The 22,563-nt window shown below is 40.3% G+C and overlaps 1 protein-coding gene across 1 annotated transcript in view; it reads left to right on the top strand.

The window, feature by feature from the left end:
- The window catches only part of LOC118333365 (SRC kinase signaling inhibitor 1-like), a 16,046-nt gene extending 2,396 nt beyond the window's left edge, over positions 1-13,650 (top strand). Inside the window, exons 3-7 of the mRNA XM_035668971.1 lie at positions 1-331; positions 418-560; positions 4,739-4,888; positions 5,012-5,113; positions 8,603-13,650. The exon at positions 1-331 is cut by the window's left edge and continues 2 nt beyond it. Of these exons, the coding sequence (XP_035524864.1) occupies positions 1-331; positions 418-560; positions 4,739-4,888; positions 5,012-5,113; positions 8,603-8,755 (879 nt within the window). The 3' untranslated portion in view covers positions 8,756-13,650. The remainder of the gene's footprint in view (positions 332-417; positions 561-4,738; positions 4,889-5,011; positions 5,114-8,602) is intronic.
- Positions 13,651-22,563: the final 8,913 nt, after the last annotated feature.

The raw sequence follows: 22,563 nt of genomic DNA, 5'->3' as shown, positions 1-22,563 counted from the left end.
GCAGAGCGGGACTGGGAGGAGAAGCGTGCCAGCCTGACCCAGTTCAGCGCCCAGGACATCAATCGCTTGCTGGAAGAGACCCAGGCCGAGCTGATGAAGGCCATCCCGGACCTCGACTTCGCTGCCAAGCACATCAACAAGCCGGCGGTGCCCCCCAAGCCCCAGATCACCATCCCAATAACCTCCACCACGGTTACTTCTCCAGCAGCTGGGAGCACGGCCACCACCACCTCAACCACCACGCCCAGCGGGGACCAGCAGCCTGGAAAAGTGCAGCTGGCTGCCCAGAAGCTGAACAGTATGGAGGGGGCCGGTTCGCATCGAGGGTCAGGTGAGTTCAGTAAATTCTGTTTATTTACCTCGATGTGAAGTCGTGTAAAGAGCAGCTTTTACGTAAGTGTTGTCCGCTGTTTGCAGTGGATCTCAATGTGGCCAGGTATCGTACAGAGAAACCCTCCAAGTCTCCGCCCCCACCTCCACCTCGCCGAAGCTTCCCGTCGGCACACGGCCTCACCACCAACCGCACTGGAGAGGTCATCGTCACCACCAAGAATCTGAAGGTGAGATACTTTCAGGACCGATTTAGTAAGTTAATCTCTGACCTCTAAGCTAGTTTTAAAAGTCAGGTCCATTATGTGCATTTCATTGGTATTTTTCAACTTGGACTTTTTCCAGGTTTGGTCGAGTATTGAGTGAGAGTGCTGCAGCCTCTGTGAGGAATTTTGCACTATCCAACCAGGGGCGTTTCCAGAGTCGGGGGCCTGGCATGGCCACCCTTTAAATCTGATCTGTCTATCAGAGGCTGTAGCAAGCTCTATATTAATGCTAGAATGAAGGTGCTGGTATCACGTGAAACTAGATGACCTGATGCATCCATTGGCTGGAAAAACTGATATGGCCATTTTCAAAGGGATTCCTTGAACTCTGACCTCAAGATATCTGAATGAAAATGGGCTCTATGGGAACCCACGAGTCTCCCCGTTGCAGACTCTTTATGCTAATTCCAGTGTTTGCATACATTGCTTTTGCCGAGTATATTCAAATATTTCTGCATACTGGGACCATAAACAGTGTTGAAGTCTTGGGAGAGGTCAGGTGACCCGTTGCAGGAAGACAACAGTGGAAAGAGTTTCTTGCCAGGGTTCCCAGGCGTCCTAGAAAACCTGGAAATTGATTCAAATTACCAAACAACATTATTAACAATTTAACATTTAACAAGTTAAATGGAACAAAGTGGCTTCTTATTTATAACATTATATCCTGAATATGATCATAAGAATAAAAACAACTCACGTATCACTTAAACCAAAGATATAATGAAAATAATCTTCACCCTGAAATGAAAGTGAAAGTAAGGATGTTCTACAGGCTCCAGATCATTTTTTATTAACATAGCCCACATATAGGTGTTCGAATTAAAGCCGTGTTTGCTCCTGGAATCATATCCTGCCTCATGATTAAAACACTGAGTGGGTTTTTGCCTTGTGAGCGACCGAACAAACAGCCGGCAGTTTTAATTAATGTGACAGCGAGTGTCACTGAGTGAGTTTCAACAACAGCTGTTTTGCTTTTAATTCAGTGACATTTCGCAGGTGAACCACCCACTATAGTGCCGCTGCTGGTTCAAAGCTTTGGTGTTTTTCTTTTTGTTAAAGTTTATTGAATCTAAATCTGATGCAGACTTTCCTGCAACAGCTGATCCAAAATATTATCAGAAGCCATTTTAAGGATTTCAGGCGAGCCTGTAGGCGGGCGCGGCGCTGTTGTATGTGGGGATTCTGTGAGACAAGTCGGATACTGACCCACATATTAAAAAACCTGCTCTCATATGTACAACAGAGGGAGATTCCTGTTGGCTGGGGGGCAGTTTTAGGTTCGGTTCTCAGGCACGAACGAGCTGCTGCTGCTGCTCTAAAGCCTCCCTGATCTCTCTCTGTGGAGATCCCTGCTGAGTGGAATTCAATTTTGTCTCCAGAACAAACTGAGTTCATCAAGGCGCTGATTCAACAAGGTGCTGAAAACCTTCCTCAGGGACCTCGGCCCCCATTCTGATCGAACAGCATCAAGTAGTTCCTTCCTTCAATTCGTCACACAGAAGTTCAGTTTGAGGTCTGTGAAACGTGCTGAATAACCAAGCTTCAGTTTGCCTTGAATTGTGGATTAGTACTTTACTCTTGGAAACGTCACCAATTGGCACTTTCTGTAGATTGCTTCCATGTTGTTTTTTTATCTTTATTTCCTGGTTCAGAAACTGGTTTCAAGCCTCCAACTGGGCGTCTTCCTCTACGTGTGATTGACAGTCATTAGACTAATTAGTGCTGACTGGAGGGGACAGTCATATAGGGAATATTAACAGGTGAAACATGTACATTTGGGGGATTTTTCAGCATAAAAATGTCCAGAGTTTATTCCAAGATTTGTGTGCAGCTCAAATTTTAGCCTGGATACAAAACAGACTGAGCCTTTTAAGGTTTGTTGAGGAGATCTGAGTATTGATATTCAGGTTCAGTGTTTGGCACAAACAATGTTGTCACAGGGTTCCCACTGGAAAATCTGGAAATGTAGAGACTAGTTTTCCAACACCTGGAAATGAATTAAAATGACCGAATATCCTGAAAATAATCTGTGTTCTCTTGAAAGAATGTTTATTGTATTTTAGCCCCTCACTGAGACACTTAATTATTAAAAACATTAGCAATAAGACCGGAGCTAAGGTCATACTAGGCCTACCTGTAAATTATACGTCCTGAATTGTTAAGAAAAACTGGAAAATGTCCTGGTAAAGTGTTAAAAAGAGTGGAAACCCTGCATCAGTTCACAGCCGTCACCGTTAAAGTGTGCCATGTTTGTGCGTTGCCATAGCAATCCACCAAATGAGCTTTGTTTTTTCACATCCTGGGAAAATCCTGATGCATTTTGGGTGTTTACTCTGTGGCTCATCACTCACTCCAAACTTTGGCCGTCGCTCACCGAGCTGTCCGTATTACTCCTAGCGCCCCCGGCAACCAGTCAGTTCATTGTCCCGTGACCTTTACCTTTACCGTCACTGAAGCCAGAGGACGGCACTGATGGCGTTGTTTATTGCCGCTGTTGAAACTCTCCAAAAAGCTGTCAGCTGCTCCTGAACAGAGACTGTGTGAAGGTTAATGTTTAACCTGCTTCTGTTGCATTAGAGCTTCAGCTATTTTCATTACTGATTTCATCCTCAATATGTGAGTCTTTGCTTTAGTTAGCAGCACTGTGAGTTGCTGTGGACGTTCTATAGGGGAGGCTAAAGGGAAATGCTGTGAGCCATACACAGATCAGCTCAATTTGAAGAAAGTCTCTGTTATAAATAAATAGACTTAGTATTATTTCAGCTTGAATAGATTTGCCTCATCTAAGTAAGTATGCTGTAATTACCGTGTATGCCACTAGCAATGGTTAGTTATGTTCTAAAAGACAATTTATTTCAACAATGTATTGTTCCCTGGACTGGGAAACAAGAAAACCCACCTCATTAATCTTGCTATGAAGAACATAGAACACTATCCTTAATGTAGACTGCTGGAAGTATTAAAATTCATGAATAAACTATGAATTTGCGTTTTGTTCAATAAAATAACAGAAAATAGTGAAAAATACTCATCGCAGTTTCCTAAAGCCCAAGATGACACCAAGACTGTATTTCTGAATGTGCTTTTATAATCCGTCATCCGTTAAAAATGCGTTTTATTATTCTATTTGTTACAAAAAAATTCACAATACGAGACGGCCGTCGTCAGGCAAAAGGAGGATTTTCTGGTCCTCTCACTTTTTGAAAGTAGAGAAATAAAATATTGGGTCCATCCAAGTCTGAGAGGATGTCAAGAGTGTGGAGAGTTTCGCCTGCTGAAGGAGCTGTCTGCTCTTGTACAGCCTGACACTGCTGTCACTCTGTCTCTCATTTCCTCCCATACTGGAGGTTCCTCCGCAGGCTGTCTCCTCTTTCTGCCTGCATCGCAGCTTTCAGTGGCGCTCACTCAGAGATCTGACTGTGGCTTACAGTGTGCTGACTACTAAACAGAGAAATGAATAATGGCGACTGGGCACCAAGGCAGAGAAAGTTAGTCTTTCTCTGGTCTTTGAGTTAAAGTGAAGTTTATGATCGTGATGCCAGTATCTTTATTAAAGTGAATTACTGATTAATCGCCCTCGTACATACATCAATACTTGTACATAATACCCACACTCTTATAGCCAACTTTAGGCTGAAAGGTGCCATCTGTGCGGACTGAATCTGGAAAAAGGGAGTCTGTTTTATTTCAGTGTGCGGCCTTGGAGTGACCATCAATCTTTCCTCCCTCATCTCACTGAATTAATTTAGTTAATTAATATCTGTGCTTGTTTAACCCCTGTGGTTGATAGTGGTTGGTGTGTGGTTGATTAGCTCTCATCCTGTATAATGTGCAATGTGTTGTTTTGTAATATTTAGTTGGTTTGTATAAAATTGGCACTCAGATGTGAAACGTTGCTGCTTTCTTGGCCGGGTCAGCATTGGAAAAGAGATTTTATTTCAACAGGTTCAATAAATTAAGAATAAATATCAACCATTAATAACAATACACACGATCTATGAGGGTGGTTCATGAGTAAACTGATGAGTTGAAATGACGTTTGTGTAGAACGAGTGATTTGGATGAGTTGTGAGCTGTGTTGTGAGGGATTCACAAGGTGCTCCACTCCACAGTGGTTTTAACGTCTTCATTTCTCCTTTAAGATGGAAGAAGATGGTGACATGCCTAAAACTCTGGTGAAGCTGAGGCGGACCCCCTCCGACACCCCGCGACCTGCCTCGACCCCGCCCGTGATCGCAGCATCGGCCATTCAAGACGAGGACGACGAGGAGAAGATAATTGCTGAGCTGGAGGTAGGACAGTGCAGATCGCTGATGCCTTACTTGTGCACATATTCATATTTGTGTTTTGCCCTTATGACTGTGATAACATGTCTCTGCCACGCTCTCCCACACAACTACAACTACGGATCAAAGATATTTCAGAGAACGCCTGTAAATGATTCTAATAAACAGTACAGCACCCTCCCAAAGGCCACGCCCACTCCGCCATGCACCTTTGGGTCCTTGGGCAGAAAGGTAAAAAAAAAAGCCCTCTCTGTCTGCCACGCCTGTGCTTCTACTTCTACTGACTGCCCTTCACTGGCATTTATTCTTTACTTTACTCAAACCTTCATAACCACTAATACGCAAATAGTCGACGCCTCTGTTCAGGGCAGAAAACAGATTATAAATTGGGCTGGTTTAATCAGATACAGCAAAGATACACACATTCATTCGTTCTAATGTTGTAGAGCTGCTACGACTAGTTGATTAATCAATTAGTTGTCAACTTTTAAATTAATCACCAACTATTTTGATAATTAATCTTTTTTTTTTTAAAGTCAAAATTCTTTTAGATTTCTTTAGTTCTATATGACAGTAAACTGGATATATTGTGTGTTTGGGGACGTCACCTTGGCTGTTTGGGAACAGTGATCAACATTTTTCACCCTTTTTCTGTCATTTTATGGACCAAACAACTCCTCAATCATTCCCGAAAATGAACACTTCACTAATTGCTAAGGAAATCAGTTGTTAGTCGCAGCCCTACAACGTTGCTGTTACATCACAGAATAAGACTTTAACACATATATAGAACCAGAAGGATGTCAGTTACAACATTATATTTACTTTTACAGTATATGAATAACATTGAATAACAAAAATTCTAATAAATTGTTAAGACCTCCACTAGGGGTCACCAAAGCTTCACGAGGGGTCGCGAGGCCTTCTTGGTTTTAAGGGGTGTAAGAAAACTTTAGAAATATGCACAGTAGGTCTATATCTCAGCATTTTGTTCATTTCAGCAGAAGAAAGAGAACCTATTGATCATTGTATTAGACGTGGTGGCCTGCAGTGTGGTTTCCGTTCTATCTGCTCTGCTGAACGTCTCTTTCTAACCCTGTTAACACTTCCTCTGCTTCCTGTGAGCTCTGCACATAGCGTGATCTTTGTTTGTGAACCTGGAGCTCTTTGTCTCGTCCTCAGCAGTGCTTTGTAAACATGCAACCTTCTAATTGACGGTGTGATGCGCAGTGAGTCACTGATTGAAGCGGATGATGTATTTTGTTTTTTTCCCCTCGCAGACTGCGAGCGCTGAGTGCACTTCCTGACAGCTCTGGTGACACATTTAGCTGACTAAAGAGGTCTTGTTTTTGTTGGAATTATTGCACGACAGCGGCGAGAAGGTAGCTGTCAAAATAAAGGAGGGCGAGCGGGAGGGAGGGCGAGGGCGGCGGAGGATTTCAGGTTCAGCACTGCAGACAGAAATGTTTCTCTGAAAGAAACTATTTTCTCACATGCAGGTGTTTTTAAATTCACATTTAATTCACTGAAGGCGTCGGGCACTCGCTGCTATGTTTAAAACTTGTGCCAGCAGTGATTAATGTCAGCAGAGTAAAACAGTCATTAAAACAATGTTTCCCATGGTACAGCATTTTCATTCTCAGTGTGCGTGCTGCTCCTGAAAGGTTCAGAAACAAAGCTGGACACGTCTGGGACCCTGTAGAACAATTCTTTATTTTCTTTTATTAACACAGGCGACTGTACGTATATCACACAAGACGAAACACAACAAAAATAACGTAATAGGGTAAACTCACAAGAGAAAAACAAAAACAAAAAACAAAAAGGACAAAAGGGCAAAAAAAAAAAAATACAAAACGCAAAGTTAATAGGATCCATTCAATTATTCAAATAATTAGATTAGACAGTACCAAAACATTTCGGGAACTGAAATATGCCAAGTTCACTAAACATATTTCACTATTCTACCTTTATTTTTTCCAAAAGATATTGGCTTTGTAGTGTATTTTTAAAGAAACTTAAATTCAGACTTTGTTTATTTGCACAGTAAATAGAAAATATAATGTAAAAATTCCAATAAATCAAAACACAAAGACACAAACAGATCCAAGAGGCTGACTGTGTGAAGAAAAGAGAGAAAGAACAAACATGGGAACCCAGTATTGTTTACAGTTCCGTCTTTGTGTCCGCATTGTCCTCGGGTTTATCCAGATCCAGATCCAGATCCAGAATGGAGAGCGTCCTCGTTGTTTGCAGTTAATTCCTCTCATTTTCTGGGAAAGGTCTCCCCCTCATTCCTCAGGGATGACACCCCACACACACACACTCCACACACACACTCAGCACACACACCACACACACCACACACCACACACACACACACACCACACACACACAATACACACTATCACATATACACACACACACACACCCACACACATACAGCAACACACACACCACATTCACACACACACACACACACACACACACACACCGACACACAACACACACACACACATACTGAAAAAACACATAAATGCTGGAGTTACAGGTCAAATACATGATTACAGTATTAGTGAAAATAAATAGAAATATTTAAAATAAATATATATATATATATATATATTATATGCTGAAATATTTATTGAAGACAGAATGCAGAGAGTTTTTTTAAATAAACAGCAGGTGAAGTGGATGTTTTTAATGATAGTATAATATTATAATGTTATAATGTTATTATTAAGAAACATTGAAAACTGGAAGACACATTATTTGTACTTTTTAAAACAAAGTTACAAAGTGTTTGACTTGTTTGAAGCCAGAATTTAAACCATTTCTGGAGGCAATAAGGCAAAATAAAATGATAAAGTGATCCACAAGTGAGGTGGAATAAAAGACCGTCAGAGAGTAAAAATAACAATAAAACACTGAGACAAATAAACCAAAAAAATAGATGAGACATAGAAATGGATGGAAATAAAACCCTAAAAGTATTTGTTGTAAAGAGATCAGTAAATAAAATTGAAATATAATAAGTATCTAAGTATGTACATTTTAATACAGTGAATGTGTGCTACAGTATGTGACCGACAGCAGTGTAATGAATAACAGTGAGCGCTGATAATGTTAATGTTGAGATCATTGAAATATTACAGAAATTACAGTATTACAAAGACTGGCTGAATATTGCACATTAATCAGACTATTGCACATTAAGTATGTGAAAAAGCACTATCCTCGGGCAGGGACTTAAAGAGCACAACCACTTTTAATCAACTTATACGTGTGGCCAAAAATATGTGGACAACGCTGAACCAGCACTTTTTCATGGTTTAGTCTCTTTACTTCCAACAAGCAAAACTCCCATCATATGATGACCTTTTAGAGAACAGAGAGCAGTTTGTGTTTCAAAGTGTTTCAACATCACGTGCACAAATCTAGTTCCATAAAGAAATGGTTTTCCTAGTGTGGCGTGGAGCTCTGACCTCAACCCCTTCCAACACCTCTGGGATGAACTGTAGAAGAATGGAGGCTGATATAGCAGCAGATTAATGCCCACTGTTTTGGAAACAGATGTCCAACAATCACACAAGAGTGTAGGTTTGGGTGTCCACATACTTTTGGCCATGTAGTTTGTAGCGTTTATTGTATGTACGATGTGAGAATTGTCGGCTTTGTATCTTTGTATCGTTAATATCTGTTTCCTCTTGGCTCCCACAGAACAGCAGCAACTCTCCGGGGCCGATGAAGGGCCCCACCGTCGCCGCCCGGCTCAAACACCTTCAACAAGGCAGCCTAGAGAGGCCCAAAACCCGCAAGCAGAAAGAGGATTTCCCCAAAGTCCAGGGCCAGCAGCAGGTATTCCACTTCTAAAACCTCCACCTCTGACGCTCCGTCCGCCTCTCCTCTCTGCAGTCGCTGCGAAGGAAGTTGCCTCCCTGTGAATTCTGCCAGACGAGACAAACTGTGTAGGCCCGATCAGCACACACACCAGAGGGGGAACTATCTACAGAAACCTTGATTTTTACCAGTTCTTGATGTGTGTTTTGAGTTACTGGATCTAACCTAGCTTGCTTAGAGATCAAGTTTTTTGTCGTACAAGTATGTCGCTGTTTTGATTTCCTGAGGAAGGTCTTGGTGGTGCTTGTGACTGATTAAACTAGCTTTATTATAAGAGATCTATTCAGATACATCCGTTGCCTCCATTGTGCGGCATAATCTCCAGTAATGCCACGGAATGATTTCATATCTCAAGGTCGACGTGATGATATTTCATCGTGATCCAGCCATGTATTCTCTCACTGAAACCTCATCTCTTGCTCTATTCATCCAGCAATTACCACATGCTGCTCTCTTTCTATCATCCATCCTTTAAATCTGCAGGTAGGGCTGCAGCGGTTGCACAGTATTTTTTGGTGTGGCTGGTAATGAACAGCCCTGAAAGGTCCACGTTCCAGCCAAAAGGCCAATCCATTAAGCTAGCTCACTCAGAATTGCCTTTTCTTTTGAGAGCTTTGATGCTACGGCTTATTATGCAAGAAGACAAGAGTGAAGCACAATGTCCAAGGTTACCTGAAAAAGCTGTTTTTGTAAACAAGCTTTTTTCAGTTTAATGCGTGTGCAATAAAAATATTTATGGATGAGAGTTGATTTTATTAAACTTTAAAGGTCCAGTGTGTAACATTGAGGAGGATCAATTGGCAGAAATGCAATATAATATTCCAGGTGTGTTTTCATTAGTGTATAATCACCTGAAAATAACAATGATTGTGTTTTACTTAAACTGTAGTTCATAGATGCCACTAAATTCACACTGGTCCTTTAAAGCCGCTACGAGGAACTCTCATGCTGTGTTGACTCTGGCGGCCCCTGTGGACAGAAGTGGTAGTGTTCCCACTGTCTCGTTTCATTGATTTCAAGGGGGATCCGACCCGATTTCAGGCACAAAGAATAACTACATAGAAATCTGATCGCTGATGGTCCAATGTGTGGGTTCATACAGGCTGTGTTCACACCTCAAACCTTAGCTCTCAATCCTGATTTATTGCTCAGATCTGGTTTGTTTGTTTCGCTTGACAAATGTCGATCTAGAGAGATGTAAAAGTCACATGAATTCTGTTATGACTGTGAGAACCACATAAGAAAGTAGACCGAATCAGATTTAATGTGATTTGTCAGATCTAAGTCACATACAGGCAAAAAAAAAAGTCTGATTTAGTACACTTTTCTGTTTCGTAACCAGTTAAAAACTCTTTGTAGTACATTTAAGTATTTAAAGGGCTTTATATTTAACAGAAATTATACAGAAGTTGCTCAAATTCAGTTGTTAAATTTCAGATCTAATAATTAGTCAAAAAAATTAAATGTACAAACCACCAGTCTGCTGATATAATCAATGGAGCCTGAATTGAAGCGATCGGATGTCATATCAGGTTACATTCTGTCAATCACATGACCCGCAAAATAAATAATTCAAAAAGAGGCTTTATAATATACTTTATTATCCCTTTTTTAGTCACATGACCCACAAACGTTGGAAAAGTTGAAATGAAATTGTAAAATTTAAAATCACTGAGTGAATTTCAAACCACATAAATCCAGATAAATGTTTGTGAAAGTGGAATAATTCATATTCAGTCGTATACAGTGCCAACATAAAGTATTGTAGTTTCCTATAAATCCTCCTGCAGACAACCAGTCGCTCTCTTTTTCCTTCTCATGACTGCTTCAGCTCCAAAAAAGAACTTCAAACAAAAGGTGGGAAAAACTGTAAACAGCTTCTCCATAAAACATAACTTTAACAAGATACTGGGAAAAAAAAATAAGACGTCTTCCTGCACCAGCAGGGGAAATAAACGGTCCAATCAGAGCCGAGTATGGAAATGAAACCAGCTCCAGGCTCACGAGAGGCCAGAGGGAGGCTCTGTATGTGTGAGCGGGAGGTTAAACTCAGTGCTTGGCTGACGAACTCCGAAGCCTTTTTAGATGTGAAGCTCCGCTCGTCTTATCTGCTCCCGCAGACACTCCAAGCTGCCCCCGACCTGCTGAGTGGAGCAGCCTTGACCCATCCTCCGCCACGAAAAAGAGCTTTCAGAAAATACTCAGAGAGAGAAAATGATAAACCGTCCAGACAGTGAGCACCTTAACTGCTCACAGACGTCCACAGTTTCCACCCTGAATCTCTACAACTGCATTTTTAAAATGAGTTCATGAATTTAGCCATTAATCATGCATTACCTCATTTATAAGTTCATTTCTCCCTAAAAGCAGCTCGTCCGCAGGAGCCCACACATATTTGAGAGACGTCCATGTATCAGGTTATGACTCCCAGGAAAGGACGGCCTCTTTGACAATAGCCTCCATTAGCCGTAACAGCAATTAGCACATGGCTAACATGGCTGACCTCATCACTTGACATGCTGAAGCCATCTGGGCGAGCGTGGCGCTTCCCTCCGCAGCGAGACCTCCGGGATTAGTATTCAGGGGGCCGGTCGGGTCTTGTGCAGGACTGAATATCAACTCCCTTATTGCTTTTTAAAAATTCATCACCCAAAGAGCCTATAAGCAAATAATGGTTTGTTTTTTTGTGCATAAATTCAGCTCGTGGCTTGAGATAATGACATCAAACTTGGTGTTAATGTGGAGCAGAAACACGTATTCTCTTACGTATCCTCAACGCAGCCACACGAGCAAAGTTATCTGCTTTGGTTCAGTGTCAGTAGAGAAAAATGCATCTCTGACACCCTAAACTACATACAGAGCTGTGGGTTGTGGGTCCAATGCAGCAGATTGTGTAATAGTTAATGTAAAGAATGCTGATACAGTAAAACAGTCGCACAACAAAAGTTAAACTTTGCTGCCATTGCAGTCACTTTATTATTTTATTTCCATTCACACATTTTCTGCTGTAGGTGAAGGATGCAGTAAACATCACATGATTCTTGTTCCAAGCCTCGGGGCAAATGAAAGCATTGTGGATTGTGAAATGTTTGTTAACCAGAGGCTATTACACTGCAGCTTCCATCTACAACAACTGCCAAACTAATACCACCAAATATCTCATCTAACTTTTGTCGAACCTGTGCAGGAGTTTTGTTTTCCGCCACGGCTCCAGAGCTCCTCCTGTTTATTCCTGAGTTTGATGGAAAAGTTGCTGCTCCGCTGCGCAAAAAAACGAAAAGGAGGCGGCACACTTTATAATCCCCTTTTGGAGTCTGGGTGGTGCACCTGTCTGCCAGTCCTTTTGTTCCTGAGAGCGGTGGGAGAGCCGCAGATGTGCCGGCGTCCCCCCCGAGGCACAGAGCAGCACCTTGTCACCACAAACTGTTTTCTTTTATTGTTGAACTTAAGCTGTTGTCAAGCTTTGGATTCTTCCTCTTCCAACACAGTTACAGACAATATGAGCATTCAGAGGACGTGAAAGGCTTTTTTAAGTGTATTTCACTCAGCCGGTCTTTTCTTCAGGCGTTACAGTCGGCTGTTAATCCTCACCAGCCTGCAAAGAATTCATCTTCGTCCAAGTACTGTTAGCCAAAACTGAGATTTTCTTCTTTGATCTGGTCCCTTGAACAGAAGCATTATTGCCCCACGGAGTCAATACTTTATCACAACTTGGGTCTTATTTTTGTAGTTTTGGCTCGTTTCTATCAGTAATATTATTATTGCACTGATGAAATCAGTTATTGAGAAGCCAGACGGGTCGAGAGACATGCAGACGAGCTGTAAGCAAACCTCCTTATTAGCCAAATTTATTTAAAAAGAGAAAAGATGAAAAGTAAAATGATGTCCATCTCAGTTCACAGACCGACTCCTGACCCACTGAACTGCAGCTGAGTGCAGTTTATGAGGAATTATTACTGACACTGTTGTTTCAGTCATCCAGGCTCATTAGCCCTCTGCTCAGGTTGAAGTCGGGCGGAGCTATGATGGAAAAGGTCCCTAAACTCGGTGTACCAATAAGAATAATCGTTGTAAGCTGTCGCATTAGGAGAGTGGAGGAGGTGTTAATTAAGCACAATCTGTGCTCACTCGAGCATCAGGAAATAAATAAGTGAAAACACCTGTAGGGCTTTTCACACTGCGCTTAGCACCAGGCTGTTAGAGGTTCAGTGTGAACGTACAGCCAGGGGGCTTAGGGTTAACCCTGGGTTTACTGTGTGTGTGAAAGGGGGGTAAGTCATCCCAGGGTCGACTCTTACCCCGGGGCTGAGAATACGCAATGTGACAAGCACTTGTGAGGGTGACAGTGTACGAAGGCAGTTTCAAAATATATTTGGCAGGTGATTGGATGAACCATCTATCTATCACTGGTGAACTTTAACCAATAAGATCAATAAACCATATCACAAAGTCAAAGTCTTTGTGAGAGAGAAGAGTCTTCGTCTTTCAATAAAATAAATACTCTTCAATTCTGATGTAACTGATGCTAGCAGCATCTATGCTAACCTCTGTTAACAGTTTCTACTGGCTGCGTCACACCTAGCGCCCGCCCCCTGTCGCCGCTGCCTTGCAGAGGTTACGGAGGGCTTTAGGGTTAGCTGAGCAAGCTGTAAACAATATCTGACATAGCATTACTTAAAAAATATTTTTTTGGCTAGCATGTTAAAATACTCGACTGAAACAGTGTGAAGAGTGTAAAATGTGTCGATATCTGTTTTATAATATAATATATAATAACTTTTATTTAAAAATCTTGTTCTGTAAGTAGTTCTCTAGTAAATATAGCAACTTCTGATCAACCCAGATTCATTTCAGGCTTAAACGAACAACTTCCAGTCAGTCCTGTTAATGTCCAGTTTAAGCCCCGCCCATTATGGGTATATAGATACACTAGCTCCTCCCTAATTTGCTAGGTTGCCTACCTCTGATCGTAGCTAGATGGGACTTTAAATTACACACAAAAAGTCCCATTAAACTCAATGTCAATCACCAGATCACTCACAGCAACATCTGAACTTGTCTGGTAGAAACAACAATCAAAGCTACAAAAACAAGACTCAAGCTTCATCCTTTTCGTGAGGATTTTACCTTTCAAGGACAGATTGAAGCTGCATCCATCAGGCACAGATGTACTTGGCACTCTTTAGACGTACAGTCCCACTGTGGCAGGCGTTCCTCTACATGCCCGGTGCTGTCTGAACAGTCTCAGTCATTAATCTTCCTGAACGTAGCTTGTTTGTCCCCAAAAACCCTTTCGCCTCGTCGAACATTGGGATGCACAAACAGTCACCAGCCGTTGTGTAATGTGAGGGAAGATCTGTGTTCCAGTAATGTGCAGAGCCGTTCATTAGCGGTGGCAGAAGAGGGGGGGACGGACCAAGGGAAGGACAGGGGGGACGGACCAGGGGACGGACACGTTTCGGTTGTTCTTCCACTTGGTTTATTTATTGGACACATAAAGGAGCCTCTGAGACTCTGCTGCTGTTTAAAGAGAGATCAGGTCAGATTGAAGGAAATGTTTTCTTAGCAACACCCGAGAGCCTTGGCTAATAGAGAGCACACTCCTTTCCTCCTTCATCTCCTCCTTTACTCTCCTTTCTCTCCCTTGTGTCCGTTTGTTGTCTCCTCTCCTTCCTTCTTCCCACCTTCTCTCCTTTTCTTATCTCCTTGTTTCCTCTCCGTATCTCTACTTTTCCTCCCGTTTCTGTATATTCTCTCCTTACTACCTCTCCTATCCTCTCACCTACTGGTTTCCTTCTCTCTCTGCATCTGTTTCCTTCTTTCTCATTCCAATACCTCTCCTTGTTCCCTCTCCTCTGACTCGCCTCTTCTCCTCTCCGCTTTCTTTTGCTAATTACCTTGCTTCCTCTCCTTCCTTTCCTGTGCTTGTTTTCTATTATCATCTCCATGCAAACAAGAAGAGGAGACAAAGAGACACATCTCTATTCCTTGTCTCCTTCTTCTTCTTGTTTCCTCACCTATGCTCTTCTCAACTCTCCTTATCTCAGTTCTTTCTTTCCTCTCCTTAAATTTCCTTTCCTCTTTCCATTCTGTCTTCTCGTCTTGTTTCCTTTCCTCACCTCCTCCTTGTTCACTCTCCTGCCCTTCTTTTTCTTTCCTTGTGTCTTTTATCCTCTCCTCATGTCAGTCTCATCTTACATGATCCCTCCTCTCCTGTCTCCTTTACCTGCCTCCCTCCCCCCTCCCTCCCGGCGTCACACAGAGAAGAAGAAGAGCTGAATAAGGACAGATCTTTGGGTCCCAGAGCAGCGCTGTGATCACAGCTTCATTTCTGCCTGTTTGCAGCTCAGCGACAGCCACATTCTCCTTCTTCTTCTCTCATCTCCCCGCAAGCACGATGCACCAAAACCCGCCGTCCCCGGTGGCCAATCAGGAGATCGAAGCGTAGAGTAGCGGTAGTTCGGGGAGGGCGGGGAATGTGTAAGATTTAACAAACTTGAAATACATTTGTCTGTTTGTAAATTTTTATTTTTGTCTTTTTTCTTTTCCCTCCCTCTCACTGCTTCTTGTTCCGTCTTGTTTTTTGACTTTTTTATTTTTGCTCATAAATCTTCCTTCCTCTCTGCTTCCTTGCTTTTTTTGGGGGGGGTGGGGATGGGGGGCAGTGCTGAGATGTTTTTGTCCCTGATGCTGCTTCTTGTGCTCCGGCAGAAAACGCTGCTCATCCTTCTGGCCAATCCCCATCAGTGTGGCTGATGTTTGGCTCCTTCCACCGCTTCTTCTCACATCATTTCAGTCTGTGAGTCTGTCTTTCTTTCCCCTTCTCGCTCTCTCGCTTTGCTTTTTTCATCCTCTGTCTGCTTCTCAGGTCTCAGCTGGACTAAATACGTGAGGAGCGAGTACTCGGATCATTCTGGTTTTGGACTCGATCCTAGTTCAGACCTTGAAGGAGAGAGATTTTTAACAGTTTGTTCCGACTATCAGCTAGAAGTCACCAAATTATCACACTAGGGAGCCAAATAGGAGATCAACACACCAATAATTTACTTTTCACATTGAAGGTTTATTGGATACGGCTCTGGACCTACAATACGAAGCAGTGTGGGGATTTCACTTCTAACATCTTTCTTGCAAATTCATCGTCCACCGTGTCTAACAATCCAACACAATATCTGTGTCCCAGTTTCAAACTACGTACTAATTTTAAGCAGGTTTTTATCAAGTTTAACTTAATGATGTTCAGCAACAATCAAAAGATTCAGGATTGAATTGCCTTGAAGTTTGGCAAGCATATCTTTATTAAACGGTACGTATATTCTTTAAACTTTGTTTGGTGGCTTTTGCAAGAAAATTGTGTCATTTATAAAAAGACTTTTAAAGTAAGTATACTGCCCTCCAGAGGCTAACCGCAGTAACTACGCTAATAAAGAAAAAAGGTTTTAAAGTTTTTTGACTGTCCACCCAAAAGTGTTTTAGGAAGAACGGCAGTTATGAGCTTATTAAATATATAATAAGTTGTTTTTACGGCTCAATAATGATGACCAGTTATTTGACATCTGACCCCAAAACTGCAGATTAATGCACTCTGTCTTTGTGTTAGCATAATCAGATATAAAGGAGTGTCTGAAAACATCTAAAGCTAATCTGATGTCTTATTACATTAAATCTGTATTCGGTATTGTTTAATGTGTAAAAATGTGAAATATTTATAGATAATAGATAGAAATGTAAGTATTTTGTGAGCTTTAACCTATGACAGATGTATTTTAATTACTACAATAATACCATGTCCGATCTAGCTAGCTAGCGTTAGCACAGTAATACACAGACAAAGTCAGTAAGAGTTCCCAGTGGAGAACATGAAATTGTAGTTACTGCGGTTTGCCTTTGTAGGGCAGTATTTAGATTATTATAAAGACTTAAAAAACCCAACATAACACAACCATGAATGGATACAACAAACAAACCATCAGTCAGCTGAAAGTAAACCAACATACAAACACAATATCAATACGCCTCCAAACCACAAAAGTTTGCTTTAATCAGTGGGAATGTTTCCTCTTAACGAACTGGAAGAATGGAGCCAAAATCCTCCCAAATTTATTTAATGAGTCAGATTTTCTTCAGTCTGAGAAGATAAATGAATCCATCCTCCAGAGAGTCAGTTGATCAGTATTAATCTTTTACCTAGTAAGATGTCAGCTTCAGAAAACCTCCATCCACAATGTCAGATTGCGGGAGAACGTGTATCCGACCATCTCTGAGACTCTCTGACAATTTGACATCCGTGAACTGGTCAGCCGTGTGGAGGTGTGACAGGAGCCAACGTATCTGACGATTTCTGTCACTTTTCATGTGAAGAACAATATAAATGTCGTCTCGGAGAAACAACTTAAACAATATAGCTTCTTTTTATTGATTCCCAGCGTAGTTGAACTGCGTTATGTTTGAGGTTTTTTGCCGTATTCCGCTGGATCGGCCACACTTCAACTCATTACTCTAATTAAACCCTTCTCAGGATGAGTAAACAGAAATTAATATTAAAATTTGTTGGACTTTCCCTTTAAAACAGGGTTGCCCAACCTTGAGATTTAATGGTGAGCCAGGGGCCGAAAGTAAACACACATTTTATTGTATTTTTACAATGCAAAATGGTTCCAAGTTCCCTGAATTATAGTGCAAAGTTTCACTTTCCAGATATTTAAACAGCGTTTTGACCTCACAAAAATTAAAGCAGCACAAACAGCAATTAATATTATAATTTTGGCCAAATTTAACCTCACGGCGGGTTCAGCCTCTTTAAAACAAACTGCAGGTGGAGGTGAGAGAGCTCACAAGTAGTTAATTAATGAGATTCTGATGAATAAAAAAACATAATATTATAGCAATTAGTATATAATGTATACAGTTAGTATGAAGTATGAAACTGGGACGATATTTTCCTTGTTTCCTAAGATTGCTTTGTTGTAGACACTCAATCGAACCCTGGATATAACACGCCTGAGGGGTTGAGATGAAGTGTAAAGAGTTAAATAATCCTGCTCACAGGCTCACTGTGAGTGTATTTATACCACAGGAATTAAATCACAATGCTTCAGTATATAGTTAATACATTTATGGAATGTATTAGTAGTCTCAGAAATGGCATTAAATGCTAGCACGAGTAACAATAGACAAACGCAGTTAAAGTATAACCTAAAATCACTTCACAGATATATTGTATGTATATTAAAATGACCATGTAGTTTTTTGTTTTGAAGAAAAATCGCTTTATTAACATGTAAAAAAGAAAAAGTCATCTATGTTTTATATAATCAAGCTTTTTTTGTATTTTTATACTTGAAGAAGAGGATTCATAAGCATGTAACACATTTATTCTGTAAATTATTATTTTTCTGTGTTAAAGATTTTTTTATTTTTTATTTTTTTCGTTCCCGCTAACCATGACCACACTTTGTTGTAGAAGACAAGAGTCAGCGGCGGGAGAGCTGGAGGTACTCCAGACGGTTGTGATGGACAGTATATAGTACACCACCACATTTATAAAAAGCACATACCTTCCTCTAAAGCTCACTGATAGGACGCCCCCCCCCCCATTTTATAGCTGTTTTTCCTCTATTATAACCGACAGTGTACTACACAGACCGCAGTTTAAACTCTATTGATGGTTTATTGATGAATGTGTGATTGTTCAAACCATTTGTGGATGTTTCAAAAGTGTATATAAACCCAAATACTATATTACAAAAAATTGATTTTATGTGGGAACATTTTTTAGATGGATTAAAAAAAAAAAAAAAAGGTAATCCAAAAATGGCATGCATACTGTATACATTCCTGGAAATCTGCACGCTGGGTCAACAGAGGTCTCATTTTATTGTCAATAATTCTGTGTATACTTGTGAGTGTATGATAGAGTAAACAAAAATTGTACAGTAACATAGATTTTTGTATTATGTTCAAAATGGGTCGATAAAAGCCCCTTTTACTGTGAGAATAAAGTAAAAAAAAAACAATTGTTGTAACTATTGAGGAAGATATTTGAATGATATATCAAGTAAATACTGTTCCTCCAGTCTGAGAGTGATGCTTGCTGTGTGGGGTAAGTGTTGTTTGTGAATTGTGACGAAGAATGATAATCTACTACAGAGTCAGTATAAACTAATAAAGACCAACTAAACCGTGCAAAACACCGCGCAACTTTTGTGTATGGAAAGTAAAAGTTGCTGCTTCATGTGAGAAAAATCAACCAAACGAAAAAGGTTGCTGCTTTTGTACGTTCCTGTTGTGTTTTTGTGACAATAAAGGTGACCCTCTTATACATGATGGTTGGAAGTGACTCATTTTTATTATCAGTTAAGCTGATTTCTGTCTCAACTGATTCATGGTTTGGTCTATCAAGCAATGTTTTTTAGGAGTTTGCTGACAGGGAATAAAGTACAGAGGTGTTTATTTTGGCAGGTTTGGCTCCTGCTAACGGCGACTGTTAGCGACATAAATCACCTCGGTACCGCTGTCGTCAAACTGTCCTCTGTCTGTCTCTGAGGTTGTGTTTTTACAGGAAGACAAAATGATTGGATTTTGATATAAAAATGCAAATAAATTGAGGTTTTCTGAATGTTTTTGGCATAAATTGTTAAATATGGGTGCAATATAACGCCCTGAAAAGGGTCAAAATGACATTTGACACGAGTTATTGTCTAAAACCTCCCCATTAAAAGCAGCCAGAATGAATGCATGAGGTTTTAATTATCAGTTGAAATGAAAAATATTTCAGCCGGTGGGTTTCGGAGGAGGCCACCTTTAATAAATCATGACTGAATCATCATTTAATACTGAGTGCAACAGTTTTAATCATGTTGGCTCTGAAGCCCTCCCCGTGGACAAATAAATGTCACAGATTAGTTTAAACCCAGCAACGCCTAAAACTAACCAAATATGTGCTCAATTAGATGGGAGCGCTGGCGTGATGAGGTCGGGCAGCGTTCATTTAGTTTGGATGAAAGTTTAATGACTCCTGAGGAGAAGAGGAGGAAGATTATGATCTACAGAGTGAGTTTAATTAGAAATAAGTGAACACAGTTTTTGGTTTGCAGATTGAAGCGTAATGAGAATAATTGTTTGGTGAGTAAATGAAAAGAAAGACTAAACAAATGCAGCACACAAGGAAGACCATCGCTGTTTAAAGGAATAGTTCGACACTTATTTGCTTTCTTTTATTATTTGGGAATCAAGAACTGTTCCAAAATAGTCTGATTCATCATAGTCGTATTTCACCAAGATTTATCGATGTCATCCAAAGTGTGGCTTCATTTAAAGAAGAAAGAGACTCAGATAATAAAACTATAATGTTAAATAATGTTTTATCTTGTACAGTCTGCTTTGGCAATACTGTTTCAATATGGTGAAGCCAATAGAGCTTCCTCTGAATTAAATTTAGATTTAATTTATAATAAAACATTGTTGCATTGATTGATTGCCGAAAATCTGTGTTGGACACAGTAACTGATCAGGAATCAAAATGGAAATCGATAAGGAATCAGGCAGCTATGATAATTGGTATCAATCAAATCTAATCATCTATAAGAAGACTGAGAACCCCTCTCGTTCCAAGGGGGCGTCAAGTTTGGAGCTGTTAACTTAGCTTAGCATAAAGACTGGAAACAGGGAAACAGCTAGCATTCTGTTCAAGGTTAAAAAAGGAAAACACTTCCCTGCACCTTCTAAGGCTCATTAATTAACACCTTTGTTGTTTGTTGACAAATAAAACTTGTAAAAACAACAACAACTGCATTCTGTAAATAGTTTCCGACACGATCCTCGCAGTATTTCTCTTTCTGCAAACAGTTGCACCGGTGAGCGAACAACCTGACATCAGTACCTCTCTAATTAGTAGAGTCTTGGATCTCGGTGGCAGCGGACACTAATGAGTGTTAAAGCGGCGCTTTGTTTACCGTCGGGGAGATAAGCCGGAGGCTAAAGGTGATCCCCGACTGGATCCTCAAAGGCGGGAGGACTTATTATGCAAAACAGACTTCAGTTTGACCTTCATCGTCTGCCAGGATGAGCCCACTCACAGATCTCTCCGGTGAGTTTGTTCAATCTGATTTAAAGATGCTTTCATCGATTTGTTGCCACCAGGGGGCAGAAAAACACAGAAACAAGCTGAAAGAAACCACCGTTATGACTGAAGTAAAACATTTAGCTAATCACACATTTATTTAGAAGCATGTTTCTGGCCACCTGATGGATTCATTCTCCTGTTTTTACATTTTATTTTAATTTCTCCAGCAACTCCTGATGAAAACATCTGGCTCTTTAGCTGCTGGATGTTCCAGTTTCTTCTACAGACAGTCGCTGAGTTTAAAAGGGATTTCTTGCTCAGACATACAACACCAGAAACATTTTTATTTTTATTTTTTATATATATATATATTTGATTTTATTTATACATTTACAACACTCGTACAAGATGTTATTTTAACTTAATGTAATTTGTTGAAATGGAGTACATTGAAAATTTTAAGTGAAATTTAAGTTGACAAAGATTCGTAATTAACAGCTTTTATTAGATTAGACACTAACTTAGTTTAGTAAGTTACAGGAACCTGAGTAAGTACTTTTTACTAAGTAATTTGTTTTCACATTACAAATAAAACCTACAAAATTAAATCAGTGTCATTTATCAGCTGTGATATATTATTAAGACAAAAAAAATAATATAATAACATAATATGCCATTAAATTCAAACTTATTTAAATATTTTAATGTCATGCAGGAAGAGAAAAGAAGGATTTTGATATATGAAATACTCCTTTATGTTACTTTTAAAATATAACTGTGTCTTGTTTCCACCACAGAGATCTCAGCCTCAAATTGTCTATATTATTCTTTTACATCTGTTTATAGTAGAACTGCACAAAGTAATGCTGCCTTTCTTTTTGTCAGCACTATTGAGGATGTGGCCATCTTGTTAGAATAAACTATTGGAAGGTGAGGAGCTCAATCAGACACACCTGTGAGCTGGAGGAAGGGAAACAGGAGCAGCATGGAGGATAATGTCTGATATTTAAGTAGTAAGTTACATTAAATTAAACAGCTGAATCTTTGGACCTCCCTGGACAACAAAGTGCTGCTGGTCCCTGCTGGACTTCCTCGTCTCTGTTGGACCTACAGACAGTCGAGATAAGTCTCCTCACACACAGTCGCACTAACTCAGAGATTATCTGGACACGTTTGTGAACTGAAAACAGGTTTCTGTTGATTTTTTGTGGATTTATGATTAAGATTTATTGTTAAATGGGCTGAACAACTGGTTTGTGAGTGATTCTATTAAATATTAGATTTGTTGCTTTGAGTTTGCTTTGATTATTATTTGATTTCAATACAAATATATTTAATATAATTTGAAGCTAAATTGGTGGATTTTTTTTCTTTATCTTGTGCACTCTTACAGCTGCACAGGTTTCCTCTTTAACTTGTTTATGTCGATATATTTTTATAGGTTTATTCTCAAGTCTGACGCCCAACTTTCAGGGGCGGCTCTTAATTTGTGGCATGGGGTGGTTTGGTGTCAAATGCTGTCAAATTACACACATTTATTTAGATGAATATAAAAATTTGTGTTAAAAATGAATAAATTTAATAAGATATTATGGCCACATATTGAGCATAGCGTTAGCTCAGGCAGGCCACGAAGTCAGGCTCGGTTCTCAATTCCAGCTATATCATATGATCACAGCTAGTCGTAAACACACATCAGCTGATGGCTCAGCTGATT

This window comes from Morone saxatilis, unplaced genomic scaffold (assembly GCF_004916995.1).
Source record: "Morone saxatilis isolate NCDOM2014 unplaced genomic scaffold, NCSU_SB_2.0 Contig1, whole genome shotgun sequence".
Classification (NCBI taxonomy): domain Eukaryota; kingdom Metazoa; phylum Chordata; class Actinopteri; family Moronidae; genus Morone; species Morone saxatilis.
Note: the sequence above shows the minus strand (reverse complement) of the source record. Positions and strands in the feature narration are given on the sequence as shown.